The sequence below is a fragment of the Glandiceps talaboti genome, chromosome 11 (genome assembly GCF_964340395.1).
Source record: "Glandiceps talaboti chromosome 11, keGlaTala1.1, whole genome shotgun sequence".
Classification (NCBI taxonomy): Eukaryota; Metazoa; Hemichordata; class Enteropneusta; family Spengelidae; genus Glandiceps; species Glandiceps talaboti.
The window spans coordinates 22054851-22076000 of record NC_135559.1 but is presented as its reverse complement, the minus strand read 5'-3'; the positions used below and the strand labels follow the sequence as shown (position 1 = coordinate 22076000).

General features: G+C 34.5%; 1 protein-coding gene across 2 annotated transcripts in view; it reads right to left on the bottom strand.

Moving 5' to 3' along the window:
* Nucleotides 1-300: 300 nt before the first annotated feature.
* LOC144442855 (transcriptional coactivator YAP1-like) overlaps nt 301-21150 on the bottom strand; it is a 36270-nt gene continuing 15420 nt past the window's right edge. The window contains exons 4-5 of one of the 2 annotated variants that reach the window (XM_078132247.1): nt 7459-7714; nt 301-4675 (exon numbers count right to left, since the gene is read on the bottom strand). In XM_078132247.1, the coding sequence (XP_077988373.1) occupies nt 4437-4675; nt 7459-7714 (495 nt within the window). In that variant the 3' untranslated portion in view covers nt 301-4436. The remainder of the gene's footprint in view (nt 4676-7458; nt 7715-21150) is intronic. The other variant, XM_078132248.1, reaches the window with a different exon arrangement.

Here is a 21150-nt window from a genome sequence, read left to right as displayed (position 1 = left end):
AGATCAGTTTGTGATGTGTCTGAATTCAATGAGCAATGTCCAGACACAAATTGTAAGTAATGGATAGACAAACCACGTAAGCTCCAAGTTGTATATCATACTAATACCATGGCTCCTTTTGTGATGATACTCATTATACATACACCTACATCCACAACTCTTATTTTCATATATACACTCACATTTACACTCAAACCTGGCTATATTGAATGGTTGTCAAGGCAACATGGTATTCAGAGTTTTACATCATGGAACTGCAAAGACAGACAACATGAAAGACAGCAGTAGGATTGGATTCCATTTTATTAACAAATTGATTCTGTATAGTAATGGAGTTGATAAGACATTACAATAGTACAAATGTACAGTTTCATTTGTATACATGCACTGTGGGGGAAAAAGGGTTTAAAAATGTATAAAAGAAAATAATCTAAAAAGAAAACCATATAACACTCTGGTTAATAATACATTTGACTCAACTCCACTCCTTTCATCTATCAACTATTTGTCACAAAATATACAATACGTTGCAGAAAGAATAGTCTGTATAGGATAGCACAATGATAAATGCTGACTGATTGATTGCAAGGTGAAAGTAATAATGAAAATTATAACTAGAAATGAAGCACTTGGACACTTTCAGTAGTTAACTATTTGACCTCTGACCCATGTCATGTTAGTAGTTTACAAATACTCTAGGAGTGCTGTATATGGGTCTTGTTACTAACTGACAGCTATGCTACAAATACTCTAGGAGTGCTGTATATGAGTCTTCTTGCTATCTAGGAGTGCTGTATATGAGTCTTCTTGGTATCTAGGAGTGCTGTATATGGGTCTTCTTGGTATCTAGGAGTGCTGTATATGGGTCTTGTTGTTATCTAGGAGTGCTGTATATGGGTCTTGTTACTAACTGTCAGTTATGCTATAAAATACTCTAGGAGTGCTGTATATGGGTCTTGTTGTTATCTGACAGTCACATTAAGCATTTAGGATTTAAGGTGTGAAATGTCATCACCGTTCATTAAAATTAAAACATTCTTTGAAAAAAAAGGATGAAAAAACCCACACCAAAACAGCAACTATAATGGCGAGTAAGTCAGACTTTGTTGCATGCATAATACGGCGTATTCCGGTTACCAGAGTTCTGGCCATTTCACACACCAAATACTAGATTTGACAAAGTGAGGACTAAAATTTGGTGATGACCACTGATTGTATGGCAATGTATGAAGAAGTCAATAAAATGTGTGAAACATCACAGTAGTGGTTAGCCATATTTTCACATCTGGTAGTTGCTAATAAAACAGTACATTGAGAACAACATGAACAATGTATTGTAACTTCATGTTTGCTGTCCTTATGGTACTACTATACTGTCCCTCACGTCTTGCCTCGTATAAGTTTGCAAACAGCACTCCTAGTGGCCAAACCATGAAATGTTTTATCTCTATGACAACCAGAATATGGTGTATTTTAGAGGTTTGAATGATGTAATTCTCTTATTCATTCAAACACTGAATATTTAGGACATTTTTGAGTGACTTGGAAAATAAACCAATGGCAAGGTACACAAATTACAGTATACTGTAGTATGCACACTATAGGCTCTATTATACAGACTTGGTTGATAGTCCAATTTACAATCCACATTGTCAGACACTTCAATTGTTGCTTTTAAAGACTATATTTGTGTAACTGTTAAAATCATCAAATAAATAAATAACTAGAGAACAAGTCTTCATCTAACAAAGACACTGATATTTGTGATAGTTTATATACTATATAACATTCTTAAAAAATAATCCCACGACTCACACAATTACACATATCAATAGTAACACACAGACACAGTGTAAGGGAACACTATCTACAGATAATAGACCATAGACAGTGTAAAGGAACACTGTCTATAGGTAATAGACCATAGACAGTGTAAGGGAACACTGTCTATAGATAACAGATCATAGACAGTGTAAGGGAACACTGTCTATAGATAATAGACCATAGACAGTGTAAGGGAACACTATCTATAGATAATAGACCATAGACAGTGTAAGGGAACACTGTCTATAGATAATAGACCATAGACAGTGTAAGGGAAAAAACTAGTAGTACATAAATACAACACAACTGTTATCTTATTTATTTCAAATGTTCTGTCACCACACATTTTTATAGTAGGCAGTCTTGTTTAATATTGTATTTTGAGTAGCCCAATAGTAATCAGCTGTGACTTGCATTAATACAGTTAATAATTCATTATTATTGGATACAGACATCTATTAGGTTTGAAAGTACCACTTGTCATTTGTAATGACAATAACAGATAGTATAGTCTACAACGTATTAGGTCTAGTCATCTTCACTTCTGTCATACCACATGAAAAAAAACCATGTGACAATCAGTTGTCAGTACAGTCAAGATGAGGACAGCACAACATTAAGTGAAGACTGAACTTTCAGAGGAGATAACATGACATTCACAGAAGGTAACATGGCAGTCAGAGATGATAACATGACATTCAGAGGAAGTAATGATTTTCAGGAGATAAAACTAGACATTCAGAGATGATAACATGACATTCAGAGGAAGTAATGATATTCAGGAGATAAAACTAGACATTCAGAGATGATAATATGACATTCAGAGGAAGTAATTCAGGAGATAAAACTAGACATTCAGAAGAAATATCAGGACATTTTGAGGAGACAGCAGGATTTTCCGACAAAATATTTGGTGGAGACAACATGACACTTGAGACAGATAACAGAACATTCACTGGAGATGACAGAACATTCACTGGAGATGACAGAACATTTAGTAAATATGACAAACACATGAATGTATACTGTTTTCTATTTGAATGCTACTGCAAGTATGACTAAGTTACAATAAAAAACAAACAATGATACATCCCCGACTGACTAGTCCACATGTTTGTCACGGTATGATACACAAAGCATTGTTGATTGGCAGTGGAGTCATTAAGGCACTGTGTGGACATGATTGGACTTTAGTGTAATACATGTACTTAACTCACTATATGCTCCACTTCTACTCTACTATGACATTTACGTGTGCTGACTTTGAAAATACTGTGAATCTGTAAAAACTGTTATTAAGAAAAGGTAGATTATAATATGCATATTTTAATGCTCCAAGGCAAAGTAACATGTCAAGTCCATATTTCTGTTGGCTACAGTCACTGCCATTTGTTGTATTATAGCCATGTAGTGAAGTTACATGTACAGACAACAAACTTCTATTATATATGCCATGCTGTTGTAAAAACAGTTTTGCATTCTATCCATGAACATTAAAGGTACCAACTTAGAAATTGGGCTAGCAGACACACACATTTACTATACATACTAAAATGTCTTTGAATGTTGATCAGCATGGCAGCTCCATGTTCTGTGTGTGGCAGCTCCTTGTTCTGTGTATGGTAACTCCATGTTCTGTACACGACAGCTCTGCTGCGTTGTGTATGGCAACTCTATGTTCTGTGCATGGCAACTCCATACTGTGTGCATAGCAGGGCTATGTTCTGTGCATGGCAATACTCAGATACTCCATACTTGTGTAGCATGTATATTTGTAAGTGATATGAACTTGCATTATTATAATCACCAATGTTACTCTATTATAAAATAAATTAGACTACAGACCTGAAATTGGATATTATTAAGGCACTAAATGGAATTTATAGCTAGCACTGGTCCATTTTTCTGCATTTCTTTACCATCATAGGGTAGCTGATCTTGACAGAATATCGTTAATTCCAGCTATTGTTGAATGAGTACTTTTCAGTTGATTAAAATGTAAGATAATTTATGTAAAGTTTATCAATAAATGAAGTTCTTTTATTCAAATTTATGATAAATTATGTAAACTATGGTAATGAGTAATATTGTCATTTAAATTCATGCTAATTTTGTGTTTAATGAGAAGCAATGATTGAATTAAATTCTGGCTATTATCAGCTCACTGGTGTTATATCTTGTTAGTTAACTGATCTAGGGTCCAATAACATCAGTTTGTACCTTAGTGTAAATATTCAACTGACAGAGAAAACCTTGAGGAAATGAAAACGCTATTCAAAAAACTCAAAATTTGATGTTGAATGTGAATTGTCAGACTCTGCAGCTTGAATACTATCTCATTGTCATATCATACAGTGTGTTAGGTTTGTGTAACACTCCATACAGATATCACATATTCCAATGTATTCATCTGACACTGAGCAGATTTCTCCCCTCCCCCATTTCTCCCCAAAATGTATTACATAAGACAATATAATAATGACACAAAAATGCATGTAATAGTTAGTATTTGGAGGTACATGTGATAAAAGCCAGTTTTGGAGGTACACGTGATAAAAAGCCAGTTTTGGAAGACCCTGACAAGCAATGGGATTACTAGAATCTGATTGACTTTACAACCAAGTAAGAAAGTTATCAATTTTATGTGGAGAGAGTACAGCTTCTACATCATTTAGAATATCACTACTCAGTGCTTCCTGTAAGCTAGGTACTAAATCTTCTCCTTCCAGGTTAGATACACCAGTCTCACCACTTGAATCTATTAAATCAACATTGGTCCCTTGCATGGCTTCCATGTAGTCTGCCATTGGAGTTTGACTACTACTGCCTGCTGCACCCTCTGTCTTTCTCTCTGTAAAAGCAATTAATTACAATCAGAAATAATTAGATATTTATTGTGACAATAATTTTAATCAGAAATAATACAACATACTACATTTAAAGCTGTACTAACTCAGTAACTGCAATTTGAAAATGTTTTGTTAGATACAATAACGTAGTCATAAACTCATACACTCCAGCTGAACAGTACTGAGTCACATTTTGTGTAGCTGTATTATAAATCAAATTAAAATATTTTTTGGGTCCGCACCTATAAATCAGCACCCTATTTCTATGTGAGTCTATGTAAGGCCATTTCTATGTAAATCTATGTAAGGCCATTTCTATGTGAGTCTATGTAAGGCCATTTCTATGTGAGTCTATGTAAGGCCATTTCTGTGTGAGTCTATGTAAGGCCATTTCTATGTGAGTCTATGTAAGGCCATTTCTGTGTGAGTCTATATAAGGCCATTTCTATGTGAGTCTATGTAAGGCCATTTCTGTGTGAGTCTATATAAGGCCATTTCTATGTGAGTCTATGTAAGGCCATTTCTGTGTGAGTCTATGTAAGGCCATTTCTGTGTGAGTCTATATAAGGCCATTTCTGTGTGAGTCTATGTAAGGCCATTTCTATGTGAGTCTATGTAAGGCCATTTCTATGTGAGTCTATGTAAGGCCATTTCTATGTGAGTCTATGTAAGGCCATTTCTGTGTGAGTCTATGTAAGGCCATTTCTATGTAAATCTATGTAAGGCCATTTCTATGTAAATCTATGTAAGGCCATTTCTGTGTGAGTCGATGTAAGGCAATTTCTATGTGAGTCTATGTAAGGCCATTTCTATGTGAGTCTATGTAAGGCCATTTCTATGTGAGTCTATGTAAGGCCATTTCTGTGTGAGTCTATGTAAGGCCATTTCTATGTGAGTCTATGTAAGGCCATTTCTGTGTGAGTCTATGTAAGGCCATTTCTATGTAAATCTATGTAAGGCCATTTCTATGTAAATCTATGTAAGGCCATTTCTGTGTGAGTCGATGTAAGGCCATTTATACGTGAGTCTATGTAAGGCCATTTCTATGTGAGTCTATGTAAGGCCATTTCTATGTGAGTCTATGTAAGGCCATTTCTATGTGAGTCTATGTAAGGCCATTTCTATGTGAGTCTATGTAAGGCCATTTCTATGTGAGTCTATGTAAGGCCATTTCTATGTGAATCTATGTAAGGCCATTTCTATGTGAGTCTATGTAAGGCCATTTCTATGTGAGTCTATGTAAGGCCATTTCTATGTGAGTCTATGTAAGGCCATTTCTATGTGAGTCTATGTAAGGCCATTTCTATGTGAGTCTATGTAAGGCCATTTCTATGTGAGTCTATGTAAGGCCATTTCTATGTGAGTCTATGTAAGGCCATTTCTATGTGAGTCTATGTAAGGCCATTTCTATGTGAGTCTATGTAAGGCCATTTCTATGTAAATCTATGTAAGGCCATTTCTATGTGAGTCTATGTAAGGCCATTTCTATGTTAGTCTATGTAAGGCCATTTCTATGTGAGTCTATGTAAGGCCATTTCTATGTGAGTCTATGTAAGGCCATTTCTATGTGAGTCTATGTAAGGCCATTTCTATGTGAGTCTATGTAAGGCCATTTCTATGTGAGTCTATGTAAGGCCATTTCTATGTGAGTCTATGTAAGGCCATTTCTATGTGAGTCTATGTAAGGCCATTTCTATGTGAGTCTATGTAAGGCCATTTCTATGTGAGTCTATGTAAGGCCATTTCTATGTGAATCTATGTAAGGCCATTTCTATGTGAGTCTATGTAAGGCCATTTCTATGTGAGTCTATGTAAGGCCATTTCTATGTGAGTCTATGTAAGGCCATTTCTATGTGAATCTATGTAAGGCCATTTCTATGTGAGTCTATGTAAGGCCATTTCTATGTGAGTCTATGTAAGGCCATTTCTATGTGAGTCTATGTAAGGCCATTTCTATGTGAGTCTATGTAAGGCCATTTCTATGTGAGTCTATGTAAGGCCATTTCTATGTGAGTCTATGTAAGGCCATTTCTATGTGAATCTATGTAAGGCCATTTCTATGTGAGTCTATGTAAGGCCATTTCTATGTGAGTCTATGTAAGGCCATTTCTATGTGAGTCTATGTAAGGCCATTTCTATGTGAGTCTATGTAAGGCCATTTCTATGTGAGTCTATGTAAGGCCATTTCTATGTGAGTCTATGTAAGGCCATTTCTATGTGAGTCTATGTAAGGCCATTTCTATGTGAGTCTATGTAAGGCCATTTCTATGTGAGTCTATGTAAGGCCATTTCTATGTGAGTCTATGTAAGGCCATTTCTATGTTAGTCTTTGTAAGGCCATTTCTATGTGAGTCTATGTAAGGCCATTTCTATGTGAGTCTATGTAAGGCCATTTCTATGTGAGTCTATGTAAGGCCATTTCTATGTTAGTCTATGTAAGGCCATTTCTATGTGAGTCTATGTAAGGCCATTTCTATGTGAGTCTATGTAAGGCCATTTCTATGTGAGTCTATGTAAGGCCATTTCTATGTGAGTCTATGTAAGGCCATTTCTATGTGAGTCTATGTAAGGCCATTTCTATGTGAGTCTATGTAAGGCCATTTCTATGTGAGTCTATGTAAGGCCATTTCTATGTAAATCTATGTAAGGCCATTTCTGTGTGAGTCTATGTAAGGCCATTTCTATGTGAGTCTATGTAAGGCCATTTCTGCAAAAATACTCAATGAAACAGAAGTGATGAGATGACCTCTAGAAGTCTTCAGTTGAGCTTTGACCTTGCACTAACCTGCAGCGTCACTTGTATCCATTTCATCCACATTACTCAGCATGTCATCTGGTGTTCTTGGTAAGCTGTAATTAGAACTCATACCAAGGCCACTGTCTCCACTTTCATCTCTGCTGTGACAGGTTCCTCCAGTTCCACCAAGAAATGGATCGATTCCCGTAGTTGAAACTGATGTCATTTCACTGTTCTGTGGTGCCGATTGGCTACTGTTTGCAGTGGGGCCATCATCTTGAATCTCTTTGCGTAGTTGTACCTCCTAAATGAAAACAACACACAACTAAGTACCATATAGAAACCTAAATGACAACACACAACTAAGTACCATATAGAAACCTAAATGACAACACACAACTAATTACCATATAGAAACCTAAATGACAACAACACAACTTAGTACCATATAGAAACCTAAATGACAACACACAACTAAGTACCATATAGAAACCTAAATGACAACACACAACTAATTACCATATAGAAACCTAAATGACAACACACAACTAAGTACCATATAGAAACCTAAATGAAAACTACACACAACTAAGTACCATATAGAAACTTAAATGAAAACAACACACAACTAAGTACCATATAGAAACCTAAATGAAAACTACACACAACTAAGTACCATATAGAAACCTAAATGAAAACACACAACTAAGTACCATATAGAAACCTAAATGAAAACTACACACAACTAAGTACCATATAGAAACCTAAATGAAAACACACAACTAAGTACCATATAGAAACCTAAATGAAAACTACACACAACTAAGTACCATATAGAAACCTAAATGAAAACTACACACAACTAAGTACCATATAAAAACCTAAATGAAAACTACACACAACTAAGTACCATATAGAAACCTAAATGAAAACACACAACTAAGTACCATATAGAAACCTAAATGACAACAACACACAACTAAGTACCATATAGAAACCTAAATGAAAACTACACACAACTAAGTACCATATAGAAACCTAAATGAAAACACACAACTAAGTACCATATAGAAACCTAAATGAAATCACACAACTAAGTACCATATAGAAACCTAAATGACAACAACACAACTAAGTACCATATAGAAACCTAAATGACAACAACACACAACTAAGTACCATATAGAAACCTAAATGAAAACTACACACAACTAAGTACCATATAGAAACCTAAATGAAAACACACAACTAAGTACCATATAGAAACCTAAATGACAACAAAACACAACTAAGTACCATATAGAAACCTAAATGAAAACACACAACTAAGTACCATATAGAAACCTAAATGACAACAAAACACAACTAAGTACCATATAGAAACCTAAATGAAAACTACACAACTAAGTACCATATAGAAACCTAAATGACAACACACAACTAAGTACCATATAGAAACCTAAATGACAACACACAACTAATTAACATATAGAAACCTAAATGACAACACACAACTAAGTACCATATAGAAACCTAAATGAAAACACACAACTAAGTACCATATAGAAACCTAAATGACAACACACAACTAAGTACCATATAGAAACCTAAATGAAAACACACAACTAAGTACCATATAGAAACCTAAATGACAACAAAACACAACTAAGTACCATATAGAAACCTAAATGAAAACTACACACAACTAAGTACCATATAGAAACCTAAATGAAAACTACACACAACTAAGTACATATAGAAACCTAAATGACAACACACAACTAAGTACCATATAGAAACCTAAATGACAACACACAACTAAGTACCATATAGAAACCTAAATGACAACACACAACTAAGTACCATATAGAAACCTAAATGAAATCACACAACTAAGTACCATATAGAAACCTAAATGAAAACTACACAACTAAGTACCATATAGAAACCTAAATGACAACACACAACTAAGTACCATATAGAAACCTAAATGACAACAACACACAACTAAGTACCATATAGAAACCTAAATGAAAACTACACACAATTAAGGACCATATAGAAACCTAAATGAAAACAACACACAACTAAGTACCATATAGAAACCTAAATGAAAACTACACACAACTAAGTACCATATAGAAACCTAAATGAAAACTACACACAATTAAGGACCATATAGAAACCTAAATGAAAACAACACACAACTAAGTACCATATAGAAACCTAAATGAAAACACACAACTAAGTACCATATAGAAACCTAAATGAAAACTACACACAACTAAGTACCATATAGAAACTTAAATGAAAACTACACACAACTAAGTACCATATAGAAACCTAAATGAAAACTACACACAACTAAGTACCATATAGAAACCTAAATGAAAACTACACACAACTAAGTACCACATAGAAACCTAAATGACAACAACACAACTAAGTACCATATAGAAACCTAAATGACAACACACAACTAAGTACCATATAGAAACCTAAATGACAACACACAACTAAGTACAATATAGAAACCTAAATGACAACACACAACTAAGTACCATATAGAAACCTAAATGAAAACTACACACAACTAAGTACCATATAGAAACTTAAATGAAAACTACACACAACTAAGTACCATATAGAAACCTAAATGAAAACTACACACAACTAAGTACCATATAGAAACCTAAATGACAACAACACAACTAAGTACCATATAGAAACTTAAATGAAAACTACACACAACTAAGTACCATATAGAAACCTAAATGAAAACTACACACAACTAAGTACCATATAGAAACCTAAATGACAACAACACAACTAAGTACCATATAGAAACTTAAATGAAAACTACACACAACTAAGTACCATATAGAAACCTAAATGAAAACTACACACAACTAAGTACCATATAGAAACCTAAATGACAACAACACAACTAAGTACCATATAGAAACCTAAATGACAACAACACAACTTAGTACCATATAGAAACCTAAATGACAACACACAACTAAGTACCATATAGAAACCTAAATGACAACACACAACTAAGTACCATATAGAAACCTAAATGACAACACACAACTAAGTACCATATAGAAACCTAAATGAAAACTACACACAACTAAGTACCATATAGAAACCTAAATGACAACAAAACACAACTAAGTACCATATAGAAACCTAAATGAAATCACACAACTAAGTACCATATAGAAACCTAAATGACAACAACACAACTAAGTACCATATAGAAACCTAAATGAAAACAACACAACTAAGTACCATATAGAAACCTAAATGAAAACAACACACAACTAAGTACCATATAGAAACCTAAATGACAACACACAACTAAGTACCATATAGAAACCTAAATGAAAACTACACACAACTAAGTACCACATAGAAACCTAAATGACAACACACAACTAAGTACCATATAGAAACCTAAATGAAAACAACACACAACTAAGTACCACATAGAAACCTAAATGACAACACACAACTAAGTACCATATAGAAACCTAAATGAAAACTACACACAACTAAGTACCACATAGAAACCTAAATGACAACAACACAACTAAGTACCATATAGAAACCTAAATGAAAACAACACACAACTAAGTACCATATAGAAACCTAAATGAAAACTACACACAACTAAGTACCACATAGAAACCTAAATGACAACAACACAACTAAGTATCATATAGAAATCTAAATGACAACACACAACTAAGTACCATATAGAAACCTAAATGACAACACACAACTAAGTACCATATAGAAACCTAAATGACAACAACACAACTTAGTACCATATAGAAACCTAAATGACAACACACAACTAAGTACCATATAGAAACCTAAATGACAACACACAACTAAGTACCACATAGAAACCTAAATGACAACAACACAACTTAGTACCATATAGAAACCTAAATGACAACACACAACTAAGTACCATATAGAAACCTAAATGAAAACACACAACTAAGTACCATATAGAAACCTAAATGAAAACTACACACAACTAAGTACCATATAGAAACCTAAATGAAAACTACACACAACTAAGTACCATATAGAAACCTAAATGACAACACACAACTAAGTACCACATAGAAACCTAAATGACAACACACAACTAAGTACCATATAGAAACCTAAATGAAATCACACAACTAAGTACCATATAGAAACCTAAATGACAACAACACAACTAAGTACCATATAGAAACCTAAATGATAACAACACAACTAAGTACCATATAGAAACCTAAATGAAAACACACAACTAAGTACCATATAGAAACCTAAATAACAACTACACACAACTAAGTACCATATAGAAACTTAAATGAAAACACACAACTAAGTACCATAGAGAAACCTAAATGACAACAACACACAACTAAGGAGGAGGGATGACCTGTTCAAGCATGTCTGAATTATGGCTTTGAACAAGGAAAATTCGCAAACAAAATGGCTGCCAGGCAGCCATATTGGATCGTATCAAGATGAAAATGGATATGCACATGTATGCATATCACATAGTCACACTGACTAACTCTTGCAATCAAATGAGAGTCACACTGACTAACTCTTGCTATCAAATGACAGTCACACTGACTAACTCTAGCTATCAAATGACAGTCACACAGACTAACTCTTGCAATCAAATGACAGTCACACAGACTAACTCTTGCAATCAAATGACAGTCACACAGACTAACTCTTGCAATCAAATGACAGTCACACAGACTAACTCTTGCAATCAAATGACAGTCACACAGACTAACTCTTGCTATCAAATGACAGTCACACAGACTAACTCTTGCAATCAAATGACAGTCACACAGACTAACTCTTGCAATCAAATGACAGTCACACAGACTAACTCTAGCTATCAAATGACAGTCACACAGACTAACTCTTGCTATCAAATGACAGTCACACAGACTAACTCTTGCAATCAAGTGACAGTCACACTGACTAACTCTTGCAATCAAATGACAGTCACACTGACTAACTCTTGCTATCAAATGACAGTCACACTGACTAACTCTTGCTATCAAATGACAGTCACACTGACTAACTCTTGCAATCAAATGACAGTCACACAGACTAACTCTTGCAATCAAATGACAGTCACACAGACTAACTCTTGCAATCAAATGACAGTCACACAGACTAACTCTTGCAATCAAATGACAGTCACACAGACTAACTCTTGCTATCAAATGACAGTCACACAGACTAACTCTTGCAATCAAATGACAGTCACACAGACTAACTCTTGCAATCAAATGACAGTCACACAGACTAACTCTAGCTATCAAATGACAGTCACACAGACTAACTCTTGCTATCAAATGACAGTCACACAGACTAACTCTTGCAATCAAGTGACAGTCACACTGACTAACTCTTGCAATCAAATGACAGTCACACTGACTAACTCTTGCTATCAAATGACAGTCACACTGACTAACTCTTGCAATCAAATGACAGTCACACAGACTAACTCTTGCTATCAAATGACAGTTACACTGACTAACTCTTGCTATCAAATGACAGTCACACTGACTAACTCTTGCTATCAAATGACAGTCACACTGACTAACTCTTGCATCAAATGACAGTCACACTGACTAACTCTTGCTATCAAATGACAGTCACACAGACTAACTCTTGCTATCAAATGACAGTCACACTGACTAACTCTTGCAATCAAATGACAAGGAGGAAAGAAATGAGTCACAAGTTGAAACATATCAATGCCATCATACAGATTCATTACACACATAATATATAACTTGATGACAGGGAGGAAGGGGGGGGGGGGGAAGCAATGTGGTGTTGATGACAGGAGAGGGGGGCGGCAGAGTGGTGTTGATGACAGGGGGGGGGGGCAGTGTGGTGTTGATGACAAGGAAGGGGCAGTGTGGTATTGATAAGGAGGGGGTCAGTGTGGTGTTGATGATGTTAGGGACCAATATTGTCGGAAATGTTCTACCATAACAAGAAATACAAATTTTAAAGGCAGCTGGGATGGCCCTCATTACAATGTACATCTGGGAGCCCTACCCATAGTGTTGATAACACTGAGAACAACATGTAGTCAAGTACTCTACCCTAGCAAAACATATAATTCCTAAGGGCTCCTCACCCCTCATAATGTCTGCGAATCCCACTATAAAATATTTTGAAACAACTTCAGGAAACATATGACAATTCTAACCAAACAGTTCTAATATTTCTTTAATCATGTCTGTAGTCCCATTTGTGTATTCTCTTTCTCCTGGCCTCCATCAAAGTAATGATTTTAAGTGTTTTAATGAAAAATAACGCCACGGAAATCTTTAACTTGGGAGTCTTAAACACAGTAAATATCTTTATTGACTTGATAGGACTTGAAATAGAGATAGTGTCATAGCTATCAGATAATATGATGTACATTTCCTTTGTCTTTAACACACACAGTTGACAGCAGTTCTTCTACCCATCTGAAGGTCGACAGTTCATTGATATAGTGACTCAAGGCCAGTAATCCTCACATAAACCAGTATACAGGCACAGCTGTTTGTTGGAGTTTCATTTTTCTTACCTCCCAAGAAGTGCCTATCATCTTACCAACTAACCTAAAGGACTCATAGGAAGTACAGCTAGCTATAAAAACAAGGCCATACATACATACATACATACATACATACATACATACATGCATACATACATGCATACATGTACACACACACACACACACACACACACACACACACACACACACACACATTCATACACGTACGTACGTACACACACACACACACACACACACACACACATGTACTTATAAACATAGGTACATGTACATATAAACTGTAGGCTGACATGGTCCTAATTCTACCAATCTAGTGACATTATTCATAATTGTCAATGTCAAGTCTTTCTTTCTATAATGTTTCAATGCTACATTTTGAAACACACTGCATGTCTAGTCTGTCCATGCTATCAATCACTATCATATGATGTCTTGTATTACACTTCTCAATTACAGAACTTGGGTTGGTAAACCAGCTGTTTAATGCTATCTTACATGTTGAGATCATAGCACCTAAAGGTCTGTGTATGTATGTGTGAATATGTGTGTGCATGTGTACATTGTATTAAAATATGTGTGTGTGCATATGCATAGGTAAATACATACATACTATTGTATACTATTACTTTGTATGCACACATACAAATATATGTGTGTGCATGCATGCATACGTACGTATGTACATGTATATGTATTGTATTTATGTATCACTATATGTGTGTATGTACACTGTATATACAATGTAATATGTGTGTGAAATTTTACCTCGCCGTGACAACAAAAGTCCCAGTTCGGAGGACCAAAAATCCCGAAATCACAAGTTCAATGGTAATTTCATGGCTCTGCCTTACATACAATGCCCTAGTGGACGTCCCGATCAAATATGGAGGCATTTATGATGAGACATTTGAAATTACAACCGGAACTGGAAAAGTTCAAATTTCGACACTTTTTTTTTATCTTACCAGCAACTACCATCATCAAAGAGATATAAAAGTATATATTCAATCGATTGCTAATATTTGATCAGTGGGTATGAAATCCTTTGGTAATGGTGCGAAAGCATTTTGCATGCACACTCGATATAGGCATTGCTTTTCGCAGGACGGTGTTGAGCGAAACCTATGCACCGTCTGCAAGCAGGGCTAGGTTTCCATGTGTTCAAAGCTGTTAAGTCTAAGACAATGTGTATTCTGTAACACTGTAATAAATGACATGTAATTTAGCCGATTTAATCCGTGATAAATGGACTATTCCTTTATTCCAATCACTTGTTGACAATGGACAGGTCATACCAATTCCATATCACAGCTTTTCCTTGAATGATATTACATAGATAAAGTTGTATCAGTATTTTGAGAATTGACATCACATCTGACATTAACACATAATCTAAGACAAAGTGTGTGCATTCAAATGACTACAACATTTTATATTCTACCTGTATACTGGAGTGATTACTGCATAATATTGATGTACTTATATCATGGATTAAACCTATAATTTACAAACCCTTTCTTTAATAGTTTCTACAACATCTACATAATTATATCAGAAACTAAGGTATTCACATTATATGATTGACAGGTTATGTATCAATCCTTTGTTATCTGGTTAGTAGAGTCATATAGGGATTACATGCTAACATTCTCTTGGTAGACACAAACTGTTTCTATATCCCTGTCAGTGCCATACAACCATGTTTACACACCTAGATTTGAATCCTAATACAACATGGCCAACTTATCAGACAGGAAAAGACTGACTAACTGAATTCAAATGAAGAACTGGTGAATTAACAGAAAACTTACAGACTTGTACATTATGAGAGAGAAGCAATATAAAAAAATGTTAGTTTCTTTTGCTTTTTAACATCATTGCTATTGCTTCAGTTTAGACAGCACTTTTTACATTGGATAGTTTTGATTTTTATTCCAGTCCTCTCCGAGTTTCTCTTACCTGTAACTTTTTATTGTTTTCTGGCCTTTTAAAGTTTTATTCTTGTGACTTAATGTGACCATATGGATGAGGATTGGGTATTTATTTTGGATTTTTAATTTATTGGAACAATTTTATCATGGCTTCCTATTTGAAAAATCAATGTGAAACAACATTGACCAAATCTGGGTTTGTATCTCAATACATTGAAAAAGATAATGTGTTTGTTATTGTACGTACAATAAACTTTTTTACACACTTCTTTAGCCTTTTGCAATCTAAGTGTTCTCCACTGATTAAAAAATTAAGGGGTGGTTCATTTGCATAAATATTAGCATACTAATTTGCATTTATGTAAGCTGGGAGTATATTATACACTAGCTACTCAAATGATCCAGCACATTTTTCTTCACTTTACAGTTACTTGTAGAATTGTAATAGCAGGGCCTGGGTTACTGTCCTTGGCTGCTTGTAGTTTAGTAGTAAAATATTTATGGCACAGACAGTTCAATCTTTCTATTTCAACTCCAGCCCATAACTTCAAAGCCTTTTTGAAATCAAAGAAAATCTTTAATTTAAGTTCGTTTAAACTTCATATATATTTACATGCAGGCATCACGTCTGTCCTAAATCTCGTGAAACATGAGACTTACTATGAACTCATGATAGTTAGTGATGTCATTACTTGCCATATTGGAAAATGCATGTTTTTCAGTTGCTTGGCATTTCACAATGTACGATGTCAAACTACAAACTAAAAGTGTTTTCATAGTAAAATTGAACTCAGAACTAATAATCGGAAATAATATCACCACTTTATCTAAGGTAGATTAGTCTATTACACTATTTTGATGATTCTTGGGGCACAAATGGATGTGTACTCTATGATGTCAATGAAAATGAATACATACATCTATCTTGCCACTACATAATCCTGTTGGCTCGTAGGTGTGAAATACATTTATTATTTTGAGTCACATCTTGTGTTGGACTTAAACCAACTAACAAGTCATAATTAGCACTGTTGTAGTTGTCAGACAAGTGTATGTACTTAAAATTTCCCTTTTATTGTTTCAAAAGTAACACATATGTAAGCAACCCCTTGTAAAACAATGGGCAGCAGACTATCCCTAAGCAAGACAAAGTCTGAACAAGCCAAAGTTCTGAGTGGCTGGGTATGTAAATTTCAAAGGGTGGCAGCAGTTTTAATGGGGAGGTAGCAAAATGTAATGGGGCAGGCCAGTACCCCTTTGAAAGGGGCCTCGGACAACACTGAAGGAATTGAGTTACAAACCCAGACTTGGCATATGTTGTGATTTTTCATGTAGGAAGTCATAATAAAAATGTTTTATAAAATAAATATCCAACATAATACCCAATCCTCATCCATATGACCACTTTAATGTTGATTTATCTTTTGTCAGTAGATATATTTTAGCTCCATCTACACTCATTTTATATTTGTCGTATTTACAAAACTTTATACTCCACTGTAATTTTATTTCAGATTACTGAGGAATGTCTTCTGTGAATGACTGAAGTGTTAAATGAAGTGTTTCTGAGATTTACCTTTGACCAAACTACTGAGAATTGGTTTAAATGTACACATGGTGATAGATAAAAGACTTGTAAAGTGGATATGTAGTGAGTAGTGTCTGTATTTAGGATTTACTGTTAGTTCAGTAGCTGCTGGTTTATGTTATTCCCTGTCTGATCTGTTGACCTCTATCACACAGTTTCACTTGTCAGACTGATACGTAACACTCTAGCCTGAAGTCTAAAATGTCAAACTCTACAATAGATAAAAACAGATGCTTAACACTGATATGTACAAGTCTAGCAGAACTATGTACAATAGATGTATTAGAACATATATCAAACAGCCAATCACAGACTATGTACAACAGGTATTAGAACAGATAGCAAACAGCCAATCACAGGTTACGTACAATAGATATATCAGAACAGATAGCAAACAGCCAATCACAGACTATGTACAACAGATGTATTAGAACAGATAGCAAACAGCCAATCACAGGCTATGTACAATAGATGTATCAAAACAGATAGCAAACAGCCAATCATAGACTACATGTATATACAATAGATGTATTAGAACAAATAGAAAACAGCCAATCACAGGCTATGTACAATAGATGTATCAAAACAGATAGCAAACAGCCAATCATAGACTACATGTATGTACAATAGATGTATTAGAACAGATAGCAAACAGCCAATCACAGACTATGTACAATAGACGTATTAGAACAGAAAGCCAACAGCCAATCACAGACTATGTAAAATAGATGTATTAGAACAGATAGCCAACAGCCAATCACAGACTATGTACAATAGACATATTAGAACAGCAAGCCAACAGCCAATCACAGACTATGTACAATAGTGTAATCGGTATTTCTAATATAATCCATCTCAGTATATAACAGCGTATTGGGTACGATATTTCTAATATAACCCATCTTAGTGTAATGGGTATGATATTTCTAATATAACCCATCTCAGTGTCATGGGTATGATATTTCTAATATAACCCATCTCAGTTTAATGGGTATGATATTTCTAATATAACCCATCTCAGAATATTAACAGTTACAACAAACGACGACAAACACTGTGCTGATCATTATATCCTGGTGAACAAATGACAAAATGAGAAAAAAATAAAGTAATGTAATTCTAATAATATAAGAGATAGAAATTGTCTTTTATTGACGTTAGATTGTCATCATCACTCAAGTCTTTCCCTATTACTCTAATAATTACTGGCTTAAATTTCATTAAACAAAACACATAGGTTTTCTTTCTGCTCATTTATTCTTAGTCTTCTAAAAATTGACTTTTGTCCATTAAATATTATTTCAATTTGCACTTCATAATAAAATTTATAATGAGCTTACAGCTGTAGAAATAATTACTTTTTTTGAATGTCTAATATGAATTACTGTATCACTTCAACATGAATGTTTTTAACTTTCTCGCCAGCTCATGTGTTAGAGTTGTTTGTTGCTCTTGTAACTCATTCAGCCATTTTTACCATAATATTCTTTTGTTCTTTATGAATAGCATTATTTCCAATTGTTCAGTCAGCTCAGAAGCATTATTTTTTTTTTTTTTACAGAGGTACAGTTCTAGTCCATTTTCATTCACACTTGCAAAAATATTTATAATATGCTAGTATATACTGAAAGGGGCACATGCTGAGTGTATAGGTTTTTGGAGTATAATTATTTTTCTGCATATTGAAGTACTAAAAGTATTCTAGATACTGATGTATATTTAACATAATCTATTTATACATATCAACAAATATACATGCAATCATCAGTTCTAACAATGCCAGAATACAAACTGTAATATACAAGAACTCCCTACTATGCAATCACCAGTTCTAACAATGCCAGAATACAAATTGTAATATACAAGAACTCCCTACTATGCAATCACCAGTTCTAACAATGCCAGAATACAAATTGTAATATACAAGAACTCCCTACTATGCAATCACCAGTTCTAACAATGCCAGAATACAAATTGTAATATACAAGAACTCCCTACTATGCAATCATCAGTTCTAACAATGCCAGAATACAAACTGTAATATACAAGAACTCCCTACTATGCAATCACCAGTTCTAACAATGCCAGAATACAAATTGTAATATACAAGAACTCCCTACTATGCAATCACCAGTTCTAACAATGCCAGAATACAAATTGTAATATACAAGAACTCCCTACTATGCAATCACCAGTTCTAACAATGCCAGAATACAAATTGTAATATACAAGAACTCCCTACTATGCAATCACCAGTTCTAACAATGCCAGAATACAAACTGTAATATACAAGAACTCCCTACTATGCAATCACCAGTTCTAACAATGCCAGAATACAAATTGTAATATACAAGAACTCCCTACTATGCAATCACCAGTTCTAACAATGCCAGAATACAAATTGTAATATACAAGAACTCCCTACTATGCAATCATCAGTTCTAACAATGCCAGAATACAAATTGTAATATACAAGAACTCCCTACTATGCAATCATCAGTTCTAACAATGCCAGAATACAAATTGTAATATACAAGAACTCCCTACTATGCAATCATCAGTTCTAACAATGCCAGAATACAAATTGTAATATACAAGAACTCCCTACTATGCAATCATCAGTTCTAACAATGCCAGAATACAAACTGTAATATACAAGAACTCCCTACTATGCAATCATCAGTTCTAACAATGCCAGAATACAAATTGTAATATACAAGAACTCCCTACTATGCAATCACCAGTTCTAACAATGCCAGAATACAAACTGTAATATACAAGAACTCCCTACTATGCAATCATCAGTTCTAACAATGCCAGAATACAAATTGTAATATACAAGAACTCCCTTACTATGCAATCACCAGTTCTAACAATGCCAGAATACAAATTGTAATATACAAGAACTCCCTACTATGCAATCATCAGTTCTAACAATGCCAGAATACAAATTGTAATATACAAGAACTCCCTTACTATGCAATCACCAGTTCTAACAATGCCAGAATACAAATTGTAATATACAAGAACTCCCTACTATGCAATCATCAGTTCTAACAATGCCAGAATACAAACTGTAATATACAAGAACTCCCTACTATGCAATCATCAGTTCTAACAATGCCAGAATACAAATTGTAATATACAAGAACTCCCTACTATGCAATCACCAGTTCTAACAATGCCAGAATACAAACTGTAATATACAAGAACTCCCTACTATGCAATCACCAGTTCTAACAATGCCAGAATACAAATTGTAATATACAAGAACTCCCTACTATGCAATCATCAGTTCTAACAATGCCAGAATACAAACTGTAATATACAAGAACTCCCTACTATGCAATCACCAGTTCTAACAATGCCAGAATACAAATTGTAATAAACAAGAACTCCCTACTATGCAATCATCAGTTCTAACAATGCCAGAATACAAACTGTAATATACAAGAACTCCCTACTATGCAATCACCAGTTCTAACAATGCCAGAATACAAACTGTAATATACAAGAACTCCCTACTATGCAATCATCAGTTCTAACAATGCCAGAATACATACAAAGCATGCATCTACATTGACATCATACAAGAATAC